Source organism: Phyllostomus discolor, chromosome Y (assembly GCF_004126475.2).
Source record: "Phyllostomus discolor isolate MPI-MPIP mPhyDis1 chromosome Y, mPhyDis1.pri.v3, whole genome shotgun sequence".
Classification (NCBI taxonomy): Eukaryota; Metazoa; Chordata; class Mammalia; order Chiroptera; family Phyllostomidae; genus Phyllostomus; species Phyllostomus discolor.
Window position 1 is genome coordinate 3,519,583 of NC_050199.1, and position 20,240 is coordinate 3,539,822.

Below are 20,240 nucleotides of genomic sequence, written 5' to 3' on the forward strand. Positions count from 1 at the left end.
CAAGTCAACTTGGTATGATCGGTGAAAGCAACTGATAAATTCATTAATGGAACAAAATATAAAACTGAGAAGTATATCCACATAAATAAACTGTTCTGTAAACTTTTAATAGAACACTGGTGATCTTTTCAACAAATGATGCAGTAAAAATAGGTAATCCACATTCAAAACAAGAAATTTACCAGAGATCTTACATACTTCCAAAAAATCTACTTCAAATGAACCATAGACTTGTACGTAAAAAAATAAAAAAAGATTGAAACTCTTACACAGGGGAGAATCTAGATACCTTTGGCATGGTGATGACACCTTAGGTACAAATTTCAAGAAATAATTACAAAAATAAATGGTAAACTGGACTTAATTAAAATTAAAAACTTCTCTTCAAAATATTGTCAAAGAATGAGAAAGATAAACCCAAAGTAGGAAACAATATTTATAAAACAGATATGATAGAAATATATCCAAATATTACAATAACAGCTCTTAAAAACCCAACAATAAAAAAAATAAACAACACCATGAAAAAATGGACCAAAGCTGTTAATAGACACCTCGTCAAAGAATATATACAGAAAACAAATCAACACATGAAAAATGGTCCAAAAATCATTAGAGGATTATAAACAATAATTAAAACAAAGAGAATTTAAAATATATATCACTGTAGCTTTATTAGATTTAAGTTCACTACCGAGGGCAAAAATGGTCCCATATTTGTATGCTAAAATTTACTCTTCAGCATGGTATGTGGTGATGAGACCTTTGAGAATTGATAATATCACGAAGACTGAGACCTCAAAAAAGGAATTAGTGCCCTTATACGAGACCCTAGAAAGCTCCCTTGCTTGTTCTGCCTTATGAGGACACAGTGATAAAACACAGTAAACTATGAATTGGTAGAACCCTCAACAGACGCCAAATCAGCCAATGCTGTGATCTTGGAATTTCCAGCCTCCATGACTATGAGAAATAAATTTCTGTTGTTTATAAATTACCCACTTATAGTACTTTATTTATAGTTGCCTGAAATTACTAAGACAACTTTCAACAGGAAATCCTGGGAAAAACAGCTAGAGCTAAAAAAGGTATGAAATGTTATGGGTAGGAATGCAAAATGATACAGCACTGTTTGAAGATATTTGTAGGTTTCTTACAACATTGAACCTAGTATTATCATATAAGCTAGCAATCACGCCCCAAATAATGTGAATGAACACTTATGTGTAGACAAATCTGTAGTGAATTTTTACAGCAGCTTTATTCATAACTGCAAAATGTACAAGTAACCAAAAAGTCCTTTACTAGTTGAGTAAGCTGTCATAAATCCAAACACGGAATGTTATTCAGTGATTAAAAACAAAAACAGCTATCAGGTCAAGAAAATGCATGGAGGAACCTAAATGCATATTACTAAATGAAAGAAGCTATTCTAAAAAGGATTCACACTATACAACTTCAACGATATCACATTATGGAACAGGCAACACAATACTTATTGTGTCTATTGTTTATAAATAAAAAAATTTCTGACTGCCACAGATTAAGAGTAAGCAATGAGGAAGAAATAGATGAAGTACAAGGTATGTTTAGGACAGTGAATTCTATTTTGTATGGTACTGTAAAGATGAATCCATGTCATTACATGCTTGTTAAAACCTGTACATAAACAACACAAAAAATGTACAATGTAACTTATGCAGTTTGTTAATGATAATATAGTGATTAATGTTATGAGGCAGGAAAGTAGAATAGGAAACAGAGGCTTTACAGGCTACTCCTCCCATTTGTATCCTGGCTGAAATATCACAGATGTGACCTTTACTGATCACCTGGTTCTCTATTTGTCTCCCCAATTTCCTGTAATTAAGATAAACAATAGTCTAAACCAGATTCAAGAGCCATGCTGACCTGAAAGAGATCAATGGTACCTTTGTAATAATGTTATAATAAATTAGCATTATAGTTTGGGGATTACTGCCCACCCCAAATCACCATTAACAGTTCTGAGACAATGGGCCAATTAGATGGTCACTTTGCCAGTGTTCCACCAGCATCAGAAGCTGAGGACCACCCTAGCTGCCCCACTTCCTCATCACCCACAGTTATAAAAACCTCCTATCCACCACTGACTGGGTGGTTCAGTGATTGAGCATGGGCCTCTGAAGCAAAGGGTTGATTGTCAGTTCAATTACCAGTTGGGACACATGCCTGGGTTGCAGGCCAGGCTGACAATAGGGACACAAGAGAGGCAACCACACACTGATGTTTCTCTTCCCCTCTCCAATGCCTTATCCCTCTGTCTAAAAATAAATAAGTAAAATGTTAAAAAGAAAAAGAACACAAAAATCCTTCTACCCAAAACCAATTATGGTATTATTCTCTGAAGTTGCTCAAGACTGTATGATTACTTTAATAAATGTACTATACTTTGCTCTTCAAATCCTTTCATATCCTTTCTTCAGCTGTGATAAGAACCTGAATACCAGTATTGAGTTCAAGTCTCCCTTAGGCTCTGTGAGGGGCACCTGACACATTAGTACCACATTATTATAAGGTGTTTAAGAAGGGAAAAACCATGAATTATGTAAGTTTTGGAAATGGTCTGAACTTCCTGCTAAATTTTTTATAATAATAACATGCTCTAAAATGTAGCCTACTAAGTCTTTAAAAATAGATCTCAACATAGTGCAGGTTATATTTTAAGTAAATTTTTACTAGTTTTTTATTCCATTAAAATAAATGCTTAATACCTGGCATAGTGTTGATCTTTTATTTTTCATATGGGAGAGACTGAAGGCAGTGTGTCACTATCACAAAGTATACAGTCATGTTTCCCACATTTGGGGAAATCACAGGTCACACATGGAATGCAATGGATAAGCCTCACCCTGGGGAAACCACCTTCATGGTCATGGTATCTCCTCTGCTACATAAGCATACAGTACTCATGCAAAGAGTATTTATAGATATTTATTAATCGTAAATATTAAAAACATGGTAATCATGCCTTAATTACCAATAAAACTGGGGGAAATGAAAGGGTGTTGATATTTTCCTCTTCTTTTATTCCATACTATCCTCATTAAAGTTAGATAAATAAATCTATGTGCAGAGACTGACCTTAAAATGTAATACTAATAATGTCGAATTTAAAATTCTTATTTTATTACCAGAGGTAAAACACTCTTTAAATATTTTTTCTTCTTCTTAAAGTGTACACAAGCCAAAGAAAAATTATTGCGTAATAATAAGCAAAGCAGCTAATCTTTCTTTTACCTGAGTGGAGTTAGATAGCTGTTTTCTCCATGGCTCTTCTGCGCTGCTGGTCAGATTTGTGCAGTTATGAGGATAAGTGAGTGTGTTTTGCTGTAGGTAAGGCACATTTCCATTACTTCCACTTCCTGTTACATAATTATTGCCTACCAAAATAGTATCTGTATTCCCTAGTGTTTTTGCTGTGCTGCAAAAAGCATAGCCTGAAGAAAAAGGTCCACTGGACAAAGGTTTTTCAAAACAAGCCGAGCAAATTTCAAGCTGAAACACACTAGATACTTTGGGGACAGGAGAATATGATTGCTGGCTAGAGATAGGGTTTGTAGGCAGTGATGAATCAGCTGTTGGCCCATTAGGAATTCCAGTAGTTTGTCCTGTTTGTCTCATCTTCAAAAACAAAAAAGAAAACCTGCTTGTGTAACTCTGAAAATGTACCACCAATATATCCCTAATTTAGTATAACATTTAATCTCTCTAGATTAGATAGACATACATTTTCAAAATGACACATTGTAGTCATACGGGTAAAGCAGAAATCTTCTTAATTATACAGATAAAGAAACTTTCTTCATTAGTAGTATAAGGGCAAAAAAGCAGCTGAAAATTCTAAATGAGTCAGTAATTTAAAGATCTTATTTTCTCTCAGTAAAGGAAATTTATAATGTCCATTCTATTACATTTATGCCAAATTCTTAATATCAAACAATCCTTAAACACAGCTTAGTATGGGTAATATGTTAATTATAAACTAATGCAAATATGTGTAGAGAATACACCTGAAATATTATGCAACTATAGAGCAAAATACCCAGTGTTTTATTCTTAATTATGGCTATTTAAAATAAAATTCTTTCTAGTAGTAAATTAAGATAAATAAATTCTACTGACTATACAGAAAAAGCTGAAGTGAGCATTAGTGTATTCTAAAATAACATTTTAATCCAGAAAAACATTTGACATGGTAATAAGTGTCAAAATAAAAATAGTATACATACTTGTTGCATTAAGACAAACTGACTTTCCAACTGTTCTAGCATCAGTTTCTGTGCTGGATTTAAATGGTCTTTATTTGCACGTAGCTGTTCCAAATGCTACAAAAAGAAAAAAATTCACACAAAGTTTCATCTAAGAAATAATACTATCAGGCAGCCTGTCACTGAAAAGACTAAAAGCTCAGAAACTTTTATGTAGTAAAATACAGTGATTCCCAACTCAAAATAACCCCAAGATGAAGTCATTTTAAAATAAGCAAGGTAACCCCCCCACATAAATCCATCAAGAAGGTTACTTATACGCTTTATTAAGTATATTTCATGGAAATGAAATTACAATCTTAACAAAGGAAGTTATTTAACCTTAGAATGTGCTGGAACAGAAAAACTTAAAAGCAGCATTGATTTGTAATGGAAACATCTGAAATGTTTCTGAAAGTTCAACAATAGGAATCTAGGTAAATAAGTAGTAGTCTCCATGGAATAAAAAGTAATGTTATATAGCTATAAAAGAACAAAGAACCAGTATACAGACATGAAGAAGTCTGACAGATACATAAATCTCTAAGGGATAATAAAATCCTGAATATATATTAACATTCTACCCATATTTACTATACAATAAAGACAAGAAGGAACCTATAATAACAAGTATATTATCTTATACACATGCCATGGTTATCTTTAGAAATACTGTGTTTTAGAAAGACACAAAATGTACTAGCACTAATTACTGGTAGGAAATGGAAATTTTAAGAGGCTAAATACAGGGATTTGAAGGAGCCTTTAAGAAGTATATCTCCTGTTCTATGAATTCTTTAAAACAAAACAAAAACAATGAATTATGAACTCTGCCTTTTTCCCATAAAATAGGAATCTTTAAATATTTAAGTGTGTCTTATTTTAGCCTGTTATCATTCAGTCTTAAAAATTCTTACCTAAAAATAGCTTAAAGCTTCCTATTTAAAATGGGGGGTGGGAAACAATGAATAGAATATTTCATAACTATAACTTCTGTGAAGTAGCATGTATTAACCTCTTACTGTACTGACATATGGGAAACAACATGGCCACTATTCAAGTTCTAAAAAGTATTCTGAGGAAAATTTAAAGAAAATTGAAAAATATTTACTTTAAATCATATACTAAGTTATGCACAGCATGAGACATCATGTGAGTAGTTATTGGAGAATAATTCACATACATAGGACTTAGCATTTAAAATCATTTTGAACATAATTTTAAATGAATAATCATTTAGAAACAAATGAATATGAAACAGCTTTAAAAGTCACTTATCTGGGTCATGGTTCAATCAGCAAACATGATGTGTATTTTCTTCAAAATTAATTTATTTCAAAGTCAACACAAAGTGGTGAAAATGTGTGTTTATTTGGTAAAGGCAGAGAAATGAATAAAATTATCTGAGTAGCATTGAGGTATCCATACCTCTTGTTATTTCAGTGCAACTGTAGTGTCAGGGCAGAATATACTGCTAAATAACAGCACAATAACTGAGTAAGTTTTTCGTCTTTGTATACAAATTTAAAAAACAAGACAAGCAAAATTTCAGAGGCCCTAACACGTTTATTTTTAATTGGGATTTTCCATTAATCTATAATGTATATGTACCTTTGTCGGACTAGATGTTCTTTTCCTCTCGGCAGGGCTGGACAATCCATCTACTTGGCTAGAATGAATCATGTGTACTGGCAAGGATTGCTGTAACATTGGTGTTTGACTGAGGCCTAATACAGGTTCAGTTTTGGGATGATGAGCTTTAGAAGCCTAAGGGTTATAGAAGTAAAAGAAAAACATGGTTCCACATATCCTTAATTCATTCCTTCCAATTATGAAACTTTGTAAGTTGCATATTTTTCAAAACTAGGTGAAGTTTTTGAACATGAAAAATAAATGAATCATCAATGGAGAATGTACCTCATTTCAAAACACTTGTTCTGTAACTAAGTAAATTACAATGATAGTCCCTTAAGAGATCCCTTTCAAAATCATGTGAAAATTTAAAGGTTATAAACTGTTAACCCAACTTTCTTCCCATAGCATAGGAAATTATTATTTTAATCTAAAATCCCTTTGCAATTAAATTTGAAATAATTTTTTAAATGTCAATCCTGCTCTTAGTAATTTTAAATTTGATCACCACAGATTGGAAAGAACCCTTAAAGCTGGGCACCTACAGAACATAACCCAACTTCTCACCTGCTGTGTTGTGTTCATGGCACCCTGCCTGGAAGTAAGCTCTGCAGGTATTGGTAGGCTCCATGCCTCCTCAATACTAGGAAGTAATTTAGTTTTATTCTGTAGACTACCTTGTGGAAGGTTACACAACTGAGCCTAGGAAAAATTATGTAAAAAGCAAATTTAACACAGGCCTACTAAAGTAAGTCCACTAAATCTTCCTGAATGTTATAGGTATTTATTTTCTAAATAAAAGAGATTTAATTGTGGGGTTTCAGATATATGCTAAGTATAAAAAGAGTGAATAAAATATAATCATATCAGCCAGAACAAAGCTAGGCTTTATTGTATAGAATTCTCGTGAATATCATGTCATGAAATTTGAATAAAGACTGAAAACAATGTGTTCTTTTCTTTAAAATGCTGTAACACACATGTAGATAACACACAGAAAAGTCATGCAAATTAATGTGTCAAAAGCATATGTGTAAAACGCGTTTTAAATACTGTATATCCTAACTAAAATGAAAAGTAAAATAATATCACAAAATATCAAAAATTGTAAGTTACTGACATCAAAACAAAAACAGCCAAACTTTCCAGCCACCCTCTTTGTGCCAGTTATTACACTGACATATGTCTTGTAAAATATGATACTTAAAATTTTTACCTGTAAAAACTTAATTCTTCCTGCAAGTGAAGAGGTATTACTACAATTTTTGCCTCTAGTTGCATTTAAGTAGCATTTAATGGCATCCTGAGGTTGATTGCAGGATTCATATAGAGTGCCTAGGTCCATCCAGGCTGCAGCATGACCATGATCTAATTGTACAGCACAAATATATGCCTGTAAAGCATCCATTGGCTGGTTTTGCTGCTGATAGAGCACACTGGAAAGAAAAACAAAGAACAGGCTGTCAAAAACTGTATGTAAAATTAACACAGCATAATCTATGTGCTTCAATACACATATGTATCAAATAAAATGTTATTAATTTTATATTTGCAGTCCTTACCCTATTGAACACCACGTATCTGCACTTGCTTCTGATTTATCAATAGATTGCCTATAAGATATAAAAGCATCCTGAACTTTCCCAATACTTGAATAGCACCTGTAAAGGGAAAAAAGGACAAATATATTTATATACATATATACACACACACACACAATTTCCCATTAATATTTAAACTATTATTTGCAAAAATGTTATGTGGAAGAGAAAAACAGTAATAATTTAACATATACATATTTGTATACATTGCTTGTATATTTATATATATAATTTCTTTTAAGCTCTTGTTTTTACTACTGCTAACATGCTGTATTATGAATTTTATTGAAATAATCATAGCCCAAATTTCTTTAATGCAATACTATTCATGGAGTTCCATTAGTATATACTTTGTATTAACATTTTGTACATGACAGAAATAGAGATCAAAACAAAAAAACAAAGAGAAACTAAAATTGGTTTAAGGAGATCACAATTTTGATTTCTGAACTTCCATACTTCAGAACAAATATTTCTTTCCTTTATTTTTTCTAAAGATTGTATTTCTTTATTTTTAGAGATAGGGGGACGGAAGAAGAAAAGGAGGGAGAGAAACGTCAATGTGTGGTTGCCTCTTATGCCACATATTGGGGACCTGGCCTGCAACCCAGGCATGTGCCCTGACTGGGGATGGAACCAGCAAGCCATTGGTTTACAGACAGGCGCTCAGTCCACTGAGCCACAGTGGCCATGGCAGCACAGACATTTCTTAAGTCATGAAGAGTACAAAACTAATATAGTTCATATCAACTATTACATTAGTATGCAATAGATTTCAAATACTTGATCTTACCATAATTCACAAAATTTTAATTCTATTTTTTTAAGGAGCATTCTATACTATGTTAAGGGACAAAGAAAAGCACAATATAGAGAAAAGTCAAACAAGTTAATCATGGTTTACCTGAGTGCTCAGAGATTTGAGGGGAGTAAACACAGGCTTCCCAGATAGATATACTCCCAGTGGGGTCTTCTACTTGGGGACAGTAATTTCTACACAAGTCACACCTCTCCTCCACTGGGACACTGAGCTCATTTCTGAAGGACTCCAGAAAAACAGCACATCTGCATTCAGATAATGTTTCTTGAGATGTGCCTCTTCCTTCAACTTTGACAGCAGTTAATGTGCAATGCCTTGACAGAGAAGATCCTTTTTGGGATCAATAAAACTTTGGACAATAAGTTTTCCCCTCACTGATCCTTAATAAATTACTTCAGTCAAATCTATTAAGTCTTATTTGGTTGTGAAACTTCCCACAAACTTAGTGTGATTTGGAGACCCATAATCCATCTTCATATGCTGCCCATTGAAGAAAAACACAGTAGATGGAATATAATTGATTTCAAAATAGTGTGTATTACTGGAGTTTGGTTCACATCTACCAGGTAAGTAGCAGCCATTTTACTCAAGCCAGAAGAAGTCTTAGAAAGAATATCCTCTAGTTACAGACAGACAGGATCCTCATCTCTGCCAAACCTGAGAACCAATACCTACTCTGTAATGCTCTTTATTGCCTGGTTGACTTTTTTGCTGGTCAGTTTGGGCAACAGGAAGGTCATCTTGAAGTAATCCAAATATTAATCCCCCACCATCAGTCTTTATTTGTACAAGTCACCTCCCTGTTTCTCTACAACTTAAGATAGTCAATAACCACATTCTCTTTTCCAGTCTGGACACTGGAGGCAACTTTCCTAATTCTATATTTTTAAAGAAAGCTTTTCTAAAGGTATACAGTAGGAGGACAGTATATGGTAGCTTTACCAACCAACCAACCAACTAACTAAAATGAAAATACAAAAGCATGTGTATGTATATATATAAAATGAATAACAGAATGATTGTTCTATGTGTTAACTACTGGGAAAAATAACTGAATCTACTCTAAAAGTATCCTTAAGTAGTAGTCTTTGTTTTTTAACACTTTTTTAAAGGTAGAAATTCCTTGTTTGTGTGTTGCTATGAAACTATTTGTATAATTTTACTTCTTAAAGCACTGGATACTAGAATACCAAAACAAAAATTTTTGTTTCTTAAATTGTATAGACTACCTAAGTAGGGTATAATTAATATTAAAAATTGTGATTCATGTAATAGAAATGTTCAGAATCAAAGATAAAGCAGAAAAGATAGAGGGCATTTCATTTGGGCTTTAAGAGCAGAAGCAAAAATTACTCACTATACAAATATAAAAGTTTATATGCAGGTGTGATCTACCTAAGTTTTGTCCTCCCAAAAGGGCAGAGGCATGTCAAAAATAGTAACATTCTAACAATGTATAAACTAAAAAATTAACATTTCAATGAAATGAAAATAGTAAGACAAAAACCACGAGGCTGACACACACTTAAGCCAGGATTATAGTACTATTAATGAAAATGGTATGAAAGAATAACAGCAAATATTCAATAACTACTTGATGCCTTCATTAGGTATTTGAGAACATATAGCAGATTTTAAACCTATTCTATATTTAAAAAAATCAACCATTGTCCAAACAATACAATAAAAAGTAGCTGATTTGATAATGAACATGAAAGAGGTTTTAAAAAAATGCTCAGTTAGATGTATGCCGACAACTTTTACATTAAGTATAAAGTAGACCAAAACTTAATTTTAGACACCTTAAAAATTTGACATTTTAATTTAGAATTCACCCATGTGACAGAACAGTTTAAAACTACAAGACGTACAAAAGAGGAATAGAAATAAGCCTAAGGAATGGCTAATTTGTGAGCTAATGGGTATAAGAAATGCCAATCTAAGAAAGAGAAAGCAATTTCAGGGAGGAAGTGCAAACAATCTCTATGTTAGAGGGAGAAGAAAAAAGTTAGCAGTGATGCAAACAAGAACAGACAAAAGAGACAAAACAGTAAAGACAGAAAAAAACATTTTTTCATAGAAACAAATTTCAGATTAGCAGACAAATTCTCTTAAATGTTAAGAGAAATAAAAAGTAATTCTTGAAACCCAACATTTTCACATTCAGATTTTAAAGTGTCAGGAGAAAGTCAATGTGCCACATATGAACATCTAAATCCAATTGCCACACACTTTTCCCCTAACACAATTTATCTAGGTTCCTTTTAAGGTTGGGTTACATAATACAGAAGCACTGAGTAAAGTCAATCATAGCTCTTTCTGGGACACTAATTAGCCATGTAACCTATTAAACCTCTCTTCATCTCTGGTCCCACTCCTCCCATCTATAAAATAAGAGAGTATACTAGAGTAGATTGCTGCCTGATCACTCCCAACTCTTAACAGTTCTGTGACTATGGGACAGTCATTATCAGGTTACGTTGCTACCACACCCCCACCTCACTTTGATATATACATCCTGAGAGAAAACATTAATATGCAGTAGAGACGTGAATGCAGAAGAGTAAAAAGTCATCAAAATACTAGGGAAACCAAATCCCTATGCATTTTATAACATGAAACTTTCATTGAAAACCTTAGTAAATTTTAAAATAAAATTTTGAAATACAATTTTTCACAAACTATAACAATAAAGCCAATCAGACATAATATAGTAAAAGGCAGTACATGAGACTAAGAACAAAATCATCAAAACAAATTTAACAATCTAAAAATAATTAGTGTGTAAAATGATAATCCTGAACTCAGTAAAAGTATCTTCTATTTGAAAAATCAAGGAAGTTTATTGTACATTCAGAAAGTTTTATCTAAAAAAGTTAAAGATAAAGCACATAACAATGTTAATTTCAGATAACTACAAAAAAGCCCTTTATAAAATATTACTATTCTGAAAGCAAAGAAAAAAAGCATGTTATTACCAAACTGATAAACATATGTCATTATATCCTGGGTATACATGGCTAAATAATAAATAATAGTAACAACAATACTTTACAGTAAATAGACATATGCAATATGTATTATGTTACACCATACATTTCGAATCTTGAACCACAAAGGAATAAAGTATCTAGGTTCATACTCTTTTAATATATTGCAGTAGAAATGTTAGGAATGTGCGTAATGCTTATACTTCCTCTACTCCTAGTAATACCCTGTTTTACAGTCACTGTATTAAGATATATGAGGGGGAACCTCCAAACCAGATAATTTATCGATAAAAACTTGTGTATTTATTCTTACATGTTTAAAATTCAGTAACCTTCAAAGTACTCTGTATCTGATGCAATACACATACTGAGACATTTATTTCATTCAGACAGTTTTTGAATGCATCAATGTTGATGTCTTTTAGTGATTCTGCCAGTTTTTATTTCACCTCTTCCACATCAGCAAAATAGTTTCCTTTGAAGACTTTTCCATCAGGAAACAAAAACAAAAAATGTCACTTGGGCTCTCGCTGATGTGGCTCAGTGGACTGAGCACCTGCCTGTGAATCCAAGATCACCAGTTCCATCCCTAGTTAGGGTACCTGCCTGGGTAGTACATCCCCAGTAGGCGGTGCAAGACAGGTAACTTGATCAATGTTTCTTTCTTACATTGATGCTTCTCTCCCTCCCTTCCCTATTCTAAATGTAAATAAATAAAGTTTTTAAAACATTGCTTGGGATGAAACTGGGTGAATAGGCAGAATAAGGCACAGGGGTCACACCATTTGCTGTCTAAAAATAAACCACTCCGCTGTGTGTGGGCAGGTGCGCTCATAAATCACCCATCACGAAATGTGCAAAGGAGTTGAAAGAATCTTGAAAACAATTCACTGAAGCCGAACACAGCCTCTCATAACAATGTCAGGTGGTACATGGAACATGGGTTCCTAGAATACTTACATAGCCAGTAACCCTGTATTACAAAGTCCCTGTGCTCCAGAAGATAATTCTGGTTGCTTTTAGTCCCCTCTTGTATATTGTACTAACAGCTCTTTTTTAAAAATATATATTTTATTGATTATGCTATTATAGTGGTCCAATTTCCTCCCTTCACTCCCCTCCATCCTGTACACCCTCTCCCACGCATATCCCCCCTTTAATCATATCCATATGTCATACTTATAATTTCTTTAGCTTCTACATTTCCCATACTATTCTTACCCTCCCCCTATCTATTTTCAACCCGCATTCTATGCTATTTATTCTCTGTACCTTTTTCCCCTTTCTCCTCCTCCCACTCCCCTGTTGCTAACCCTCCATGTAATCTCCATTTCTGTGGTTCTGTTCCTGTTCTAGTTGTTTGCTTAGTTTCTTTTGGTTTTGCTTTAGGTGTGGTTGTTAATAATTGTGAGTTGGCTGTGCTTTTACTATACATGTCTTTTCTTTATCTTCTTTTCTTAGATAAGTCCCTTTAGCATTTCATAAAATAAGGGCTTGGTGATGATGAACTCCTTGAACTTGACCTTATCTGAGAAGCACTTTATCTGCCCTTCCATTCTAAATGAGAGCTTTGCTGGATAGAGCAGTCTGGGATGTAGGTCCTTGTCTTTCATGACTTGGAATATTTCTTTCCAGCCCTTTCTTGCCTATAAGGTATCTTTTGAGAAATCAGCTGACAATCTGATGGGAACTCCTTTGTAGGTTACTGCCCTCTTATCTCTTGCTGCTTCTAGAATTTTCTCCTTCATTTTTACCTTGGCTAATGTAATTATGATGTGCCTTGGTGTGTTTCTTCTTGGGTCCAACTTCTTTGGGGCTCTCTGAGCTTCCTGGATTTCCTGGAAGTCTATTTCCTTTGCCAGAGTGGGGAAGTTCTCCTTTATTATTTGTTCAAATATGTGCTCAATCTGTTGTTTTTCCTCTTCCCCTTCTGGAACCCCTATAATTCGGATGTTGGACAGTTTAAAGATGTCCTGGAGGTTCTTAAGGTTCTCCTAGTTTTTTTTTGAATTCTTATTTCTTCATTCTTTCCTGCTGGTTATTTTTTTCTTCCTTCTGGTCCACTCTATTGTTTTGAGTCCCAGTTTCCTTCCCTTCACTATTGGGTCTCCATACATCTTCCTTCATCTCTTTTATGGTAACCTGCATTTTTTCATCTAATTTGCGCCCAAAATCAACCAATTCTGTGAGCTTACTGATCACCAGTGTTTTGAACTGTGCATCTGATATACTGGCTATTTCTTAGTCGCTCAAAAGGATGAGTCCTGGGGGACTGATCTGTTCTTCTGTTGGAGTCATATCTCTTTTTTTTTCTTCCCCGTCTGGTCACTCTTCTTACGGTGAGGGGCAGAGCCTTAGGTGTTCACCTGGGCTGGGCACCCCAGTCGCTAGATTGTGACATTGTACGTGGGGGCGGGGGCGGGAGGGACAATGGCGGTAACTCCGTTCTCCTGAGATCTCAGTCCTTTCTCTGGGATCCTGGGTTGCATGCTCTGCCCTGGTCCACAATGCCACCTCACTTGGTCCACCAGCAGCCGCTTGAATACTGAGGGTCCACCAATGCATCCTGGAAGGCTTACGCACTCCTGGTTGCCGTATGCGCCCAGTTCTCCCCAACCTCTGTGCACCTCGACCCACAACCACTCCTCCTCTCAGCCTCTCCTACCGGTCTGGATGAACGGGTCTACTTCAACTTCTTGGCTGTCCGACTTCCATTCAGATAAATTGTCAGTTCTGGGTGTTATTCTAGCTCTAAATTGTTGTTGTTCTAATTTTGGTTTTGCATGTAGGTACTGTGCGTCCACCTATGCCTCCATCTCCTGGAAACTTGTACTAAATCAGTTCTAATAGTGTTAGCTTTAAACCCAAATGGTACTTATTTATTTCAGTTCTAAAATAGTAGACACAAAAATTCAGCTTCTCTATGAGGACTTCAGTGGAAAAGACTAAGTCTGGACACTCAAGTTCTATAATGCAAACAACTCCAACTTGACTCTTTTGATAAGCCTTGCAGAAGACTAGAAAACACCTTACTAAACTTTATTGCAGCATTTTGCACAATAGCCAAATCACAGAAGCTACCTAACTGTCCATAAATAGATGCATAGATAAAGAACTGGTGCGTACACACAATGGAGTATTACTCAGCTATAAAAGAGAATGAAGTCTGGTCATCTGGGACAACATGAGTGGATCTATAGGGTGTTGTGCCGAATGAAAGAAAACAGAGAAAGACAAATACCAGATGATTTTACATATATGAGGAATCTAAAGAACAAAATAAACAAAGAAGCAGAACAGAAATAGACTCATTGATACAGAGAACATTTTAAAAGTTACCAGATGGAAGAGCTTTGGTATGCTGGCTAAAAAAGATGAAGGGATTCAAAAATAACAATTTGGAAGTTACAGAATAGATATAGGGATATAAAGTACAGGACAGGAAATATAGTCAACAATATTGGAGTAACTATGGTAATCAGGCGGGTACTTGAAATATTGGAGGAATCACTTTTTAAATTACATAAATGTCTAATCATGAGGTTGTATACCCGAAACTAATGTAATATTGTATATCAACAGTAATTTAGGAATAAAAATACTTTAAAAAAATCTATACTAAACGTAGCTAACTTCATGATCAAATGAAATTCTGAAAAGGAATTATCAAAATAATCTCCTGCAAATATATAAAATTTAAAACAAGTCTCAATTAATAAAAACTTAAAAGAAAAATGCATCTAAATTTAACACAAAATCTAAATTTCAATTACTTTCATCACAAATTGCTGCAAAATAAACCATCTTATAAGAAATGAGGCAGGATTTACTATTATTGTAAAGTAGTACAACTGAATTAAGTTTATAACCTTGAGAAAATGTACCTGACTGATCTAATGCAATCCTCTTATTTTGCTGGTGAAATGGAAATTGAGACTTTCAAATATTAAATGAAATTTTCAATAGGCTTCTAATGATCATCAGGTAGAATTAAAATAATAAAAATGAACACATTAAAAATAACAAAGGAAAGGGAACACAATTTAAATACTGAATTGAATAACAATACTTCAAAAATTTTAAAGACAAACTAGCAATAACGCAAGGTACATGAAACAATGTAAAAAGAAAAATTAGAAGCAAAATAATTTCTCAGTAAAACATTAAACTTAAGAGACTCTGCTTTGCCTCCTAAATTTTGGCTACAATGTATTTTAAATAAAATGTTACTACCAAAGTTATATTATATGATCTAACATTTTAGATTCTAAGTTAATTCTAGATAGCACAATCCAAGTATCTGGTCTCACCTCCCAAGGAAATACCAAGACAGGCCAGAATTAGGATCTGCCTCCAATGACTTTTGGAGATACTGAATTGCATAGCTTTCCTTGGTGGCTTTGTCTCCCAGTAGATCCACATTATGATGCATCCATCCTATAATTTAAAAAGTATAAGCATTTACCCATGATTCAACTATTCTACTAGCTTTAAGAACACCAATTAAAATACTCTTTTTTAGTACATTTATTTATGTTGGATTTAACTTCCCCAAATTTAAAACTACTAAAGATAGCTACAGAAAATCTGGTTCACACAAAAAGATAAAACCAAAGCTACTGAAAAGCTCTTAAGAAGAGTGAGAAATTAAAGAGATTGCACTGTACTGGCATTAATTATGATAGAAGTTATAGTTTCTCCTTTCTAAATTAAAATTTAAAAAACCCAACGTATAAGCAAAATAATATAAACATGATTAATTTACTCTGTCTTTAAAGGTTAAAGTGCGTTTTGAAAAAATGAGGAATAAATAAATATAAACACATAATCAAAGATAAACCATTTAAACAAAAAAACTTATGGAAGACCCTTTGCCATACTGGCACTGGTTATTTTCAGTAACACCCTAAATATAACAAAATTTGAAGAAGAATAAAAACAAAACACAGAAAATCTCTATGTTACATTGAAATCTAAGTGAAAAATGTGTTCCAGGACTTCTAAGAGCAGTACTAAGGGTATGATTAATAAAATGGTTCAGAATTATTTGGATAAAATATGTTAATCACTCAAGACACAACCAGTGTTTCAGCTGTAAGTCAACTGAAATGTATTAAATAACCTTTTAAACTTGTACCTACACAGTTTGCTACTGATGTTATTGAAGATAAAATGGTGTGATTATGAAAATACTCATGTTATCACTCATAAATGATTAAAATTTAGGAACTATTTGATCAAGAACAAATAGAGATAGTTAAAGGGAAAACAAACAAACACTGAAATATCAAACCAACATGATAAATAACCAACAAAATTAATTAATCTTAAGTTTTCTTTACTACAGACCTCTATGAGAAAAAAAACACTTTTATATATCTGATTTTCTCTTTTAACACACAATATAATGAACTGCTAAATAAAATAGAGAATTTTTTAACTTTATATGAGATGTTTGCATGAATTTATATTATGAATGAATCTATAAAAGCAAGCTCAAAACAACTTGTTAGCTGTGTGAATGATTTTAATTTAATAACTCCATGGAGTGCCAAACACATGCAAGTACTCAAACCTCCTATACAGGACAGGTATGAGGAGTCACATTGAGAATTTAAAGGGCCTAGCTGCATTGAAAGCACTGTATTTAAATAAATTTTTAGATGAACTGTCCTAGACAATGGATATAAATACAATATATCAACTCAAGACAAAAAATGATATATATTTCTAGTAGAAACATTTAAAATATATTCATTTTAACTGCAATTTTAAAATAATACATGTCACAATCCTAAAACACAAAATTCTAAAATAGAAATTGAGTTTTAAATCAGAAAACTGTTCCATGCATACCAAATTTTAAAAAATTAATTAAATATATAATAAAAAATAAATTTGCATGTACCTAACTGTTGCAAAACAGTTGCTTTTACTTGTGCAGGTAGGTTTTCTGTTTGTAAAAGTTGTTCATAGGCTTCTTTTGCAAAATGATACTTCTGCTAAGGAGTAAAAAAAGAGGAATATTCATAGAAAAATTAAAAGCTAAGTCTTTAAACAGAAATACGCTAGATTGTAAAGAGGAGCTAATGACTCTTTTTTAACTTCTGAAGTAATAAAATAAAAACTAATACATATTTGTAAACTGCCTACGCATAAAAATTTTAGATATTCATGAAATTTTTAGTCTCGATATAAAAAAGTATCTGAAAGTCAAGTGCTAATTATTGACTAAATATTTCTTTAAATTTGGACAAACTTCTCTCAGAATAACAGTTAAAGTATCCCTCAAAATAACAAGCTGTCAACAAAATGAGACTTAAAACATCTGATTTATCCAAAAAGTTACCAAAAATTTATTTCAACCTCATGTTACTTGAATTTCACAAAGCTAGAGATGTATTCTGTAGCTTTATGAAAGCTATAGACATATTAATCAAACGAAGAATGAGCATAGACTTTCACAGATACACACAAAATTTTTAAGAAAATAGAGGTTTTACTATGCTTTGTAAAATCTAAGATGGCAGGAAGAGTTAAAATCTTATTTTAATTTTAAAATACAGTTGACCCTTGTACATTGTAGGTGTATGCATGCTGACCCCCAGGCACCTGATAATCCACATTTAGCTCCTATTTTCAGTAAGATTCATTTTACCAGATTCAAGTAAGAACCAAAGAAAACTTCACTGCTTGTTGTGAACTCTGGGCCTTCTGTGCTGATACTTTATAGTCAGAAGATGCCAGATGGTGCAACGTAGCTCTAGTATTCCTTAAACATGGTCGAAATGAGGCCCCAGTAATTAGAGGTTGGCTACATATTATAACAGAGCCCCTCAGTGGCTACTTGGACTTTCTTCTGTCTTTTGTTATTATAAACTTTGAAGGCAATGAGTACTAACTGGAAAGGATTCATGTCTATTCCTCCTTTTATTGTTTGGGTCTTTAGTCAGGTACACTTTTAGAGACAATTGTCATATTCACCATTCTCGTATTTTCAGGGGCTTGTGGATCCAAATCAGTGTATTTCCATAGGCCTGATAGATTCTTCCAAGAAATTCACAGGGGTCTTCTGTGGGCTTTTGTGCTACCACCTGGATCATATTCAGACTTTTCTGCTTAGGGAGTCATATCTTCAGTCCCTGAAGGACGCACCTCTTATAATACTCTAGGACAGGAAGGGTCACATTAGGGTCCCTGTTGGCCCTGATTAAAGACATTGCCTTAGTAGTGTTGGGAGTCATACATAGATTTTCCTGGTGCAGTGTCCTTTGAGCCTCCTCATTAGCTTTACTCAATACCAAACTGTACTCAATCACAGTATGTAGAATATTAAGTCTGATATGTTTGTGTAACTTGGGCGTGGGTGGCAAAATTGACTTAACTAAGTCCGTCATTTTAGTAGGATCATCCCTAAGTCTTCCAATTTAACAGATCTGATGTAGAAAACATAGCATGTGCCCAATAATATCAGAAGTCTAAATCTTTGGACTTACTCCTACTGGAAGTGTTCGCAGGGTACATTGGCATGACCCAGCAGGGCTTTATTTTCCACCAAATTTGGTTCCATTATGGGTTCAGGATGGAGAGATCATTTCAGGCTCACACCTTTGGCTCCTTCAGCTTTGTAAGGAAGATGATTCCTTACGGGATGGAAGGGCTGCGGAAACCCTGACTATGTTCACAGTAGCCATAACAACCTGACTATCCCAGTACCTCTTTTTTACCAGAGTGTTTGCCTTCTTCCACAGGCATATTTTTTTCTCGGAGCCACAACCTATTTTCTTTTAACCTCTATCTTTATAATGTAAAGTTGTAAAAGCCTGCACATCAGGAATCTCAGGAAATGTGATACCTCTAATTTTGTTCTTTTCAAGACTTACTTGATTCCTTATGCTTTTCATATTTCCATTAAATTATAGAGTTGTTTTTATATATAAAAATATAAAAATATGTCTCTGGAATTTTTGACAGAAATTGCCCAAATTTTTACACAGTACTATAAACAATTTAATAATATTGTCAGACAACAATATAGGGGATGTTTTTCCAATTGTTCCTATCTTCCTTCATAGATGTTTTGTACTTTTCAGTATACAAATCTTTTACTTCCTTAGTTAGGTGTATTTCTAAGTTTCAAGCCTTTGGTTTTCCAAGTATATGTGTAAAATAACATACTTTTGAGTTTTCTCTTGTTAACATTTTCTTCCTGTTGTTTCAGAAGTGTTACATATATCAGAGTAGCAAAAATATGCTCTAGTCTTATTAGGTTTTGAAAGAGAACTGTAGACAATGGACTTATTTACAACATGCTAATGTACATAAGGATAAACACTTTCCCAAACATTGTATACACACAAGAATGTACCAGTATACAAAATTAACAATAACAAGTTGCATTTTATATTCACTAATAAGGAATTCAAAAAGGAAAACAATTCAACTTAGAATTAAAAATACATTTATGAATAATATTTCAGAATTCTAAAAAATACCACAATTTTTATAACTATTCATCTGTCAGTGACCTTTATCCATTCACCTGCCAATGGTACTTTCTTATTGTGGCTATTGTTAGTGCTGCAGTGAATTTACTAGTGATAATATCTCTTTGATATCCTGGTTTCAATTCTTTCAGACAAATACTCAGAAATAGGACTAGGTCATATGTTATTTCTGATTTTAATTTTGTGAGATTTTTATACTATTTTACATTAACAGCTGTACCATTTTGCATTCCCACAAAAGTATATAGATTTTTAATTTCTCCACATCAGTACTATCTTTGGTTTTTTAGTGATAGCTGTTTTCATATGTTTGAAGTGATATCCATTATGGTTTTGATTTGTGTTTCTCTTATTATTACTGATACTGAGCACTGTCTCATAAACCTACCATCATTTGTATG

General features: G+C 33.4%; 1 protein-coding gene and 2 pseudogenes across 14 annotated transcripts in view; all 3 read right to left on the reverse strand.

The window, feature by feature from the left end:
- The window catches only part of LOC114489888 (lysine-specific demethylase 6A-like), a 245,469-nt gene that overhangs the window by 85,334 nt on the left and 139,895 nt on the right, over positions 1 to 20,240 (reverse strand). For 6 of the 14 annotated variants that reach the window (XM_036017236.1, XM_036017231.1, XM_036017241.1 and 3 more), the window contains 8 exons: positions 17,241 to 17,334; positions 15,643 to 15,769; positions 7,484 to 7,582; positions 7,138 to 7,357; positions 6,489 to 6,623; positions 5,901 to 6,056; positions 4,272 to 4,367; positions 3,280 to 3,663 (listed from right to left, as the gene is read on the reverse strand). In XM_036017236.1, the coding sequence (XP_035873129.1) occupies positions 3,280 to 3,663; positions 4,272 to 4,367; positions 5,901 to 6,056; positions 6,489 to 6,623; positions 7,138 to 7,357; positions 7,484 to 7,582; positions 15,643 to 15,769; positions 17,241 to 17,334 (1,311 nt within the window). The remainder of the gene's footprint in view (positions 1 to 3,279; positions 3,664 to 4,271; positions 4,368 to 5,900; positions 6,057 to 6,488; positions 6,624 to 7,137; positions 7,358 to 7,483; positions 7,583 to 15,642; positions 15,770 to 17,240; positions 17,335 to 20,240) is intronic. The other 8 variants (XM_036017232.1, XM_036017233.1, XM_036017234.1 and 5 more) reach the window with 8 other exon arrangements.
- Positions 2,787 to 2,941, reverse strand: LOC114489901 (annotated as a pseudogene).
- Positions 8,320 to 9,811, reverse strand: LOC118498605 (annotated as a pseudogene).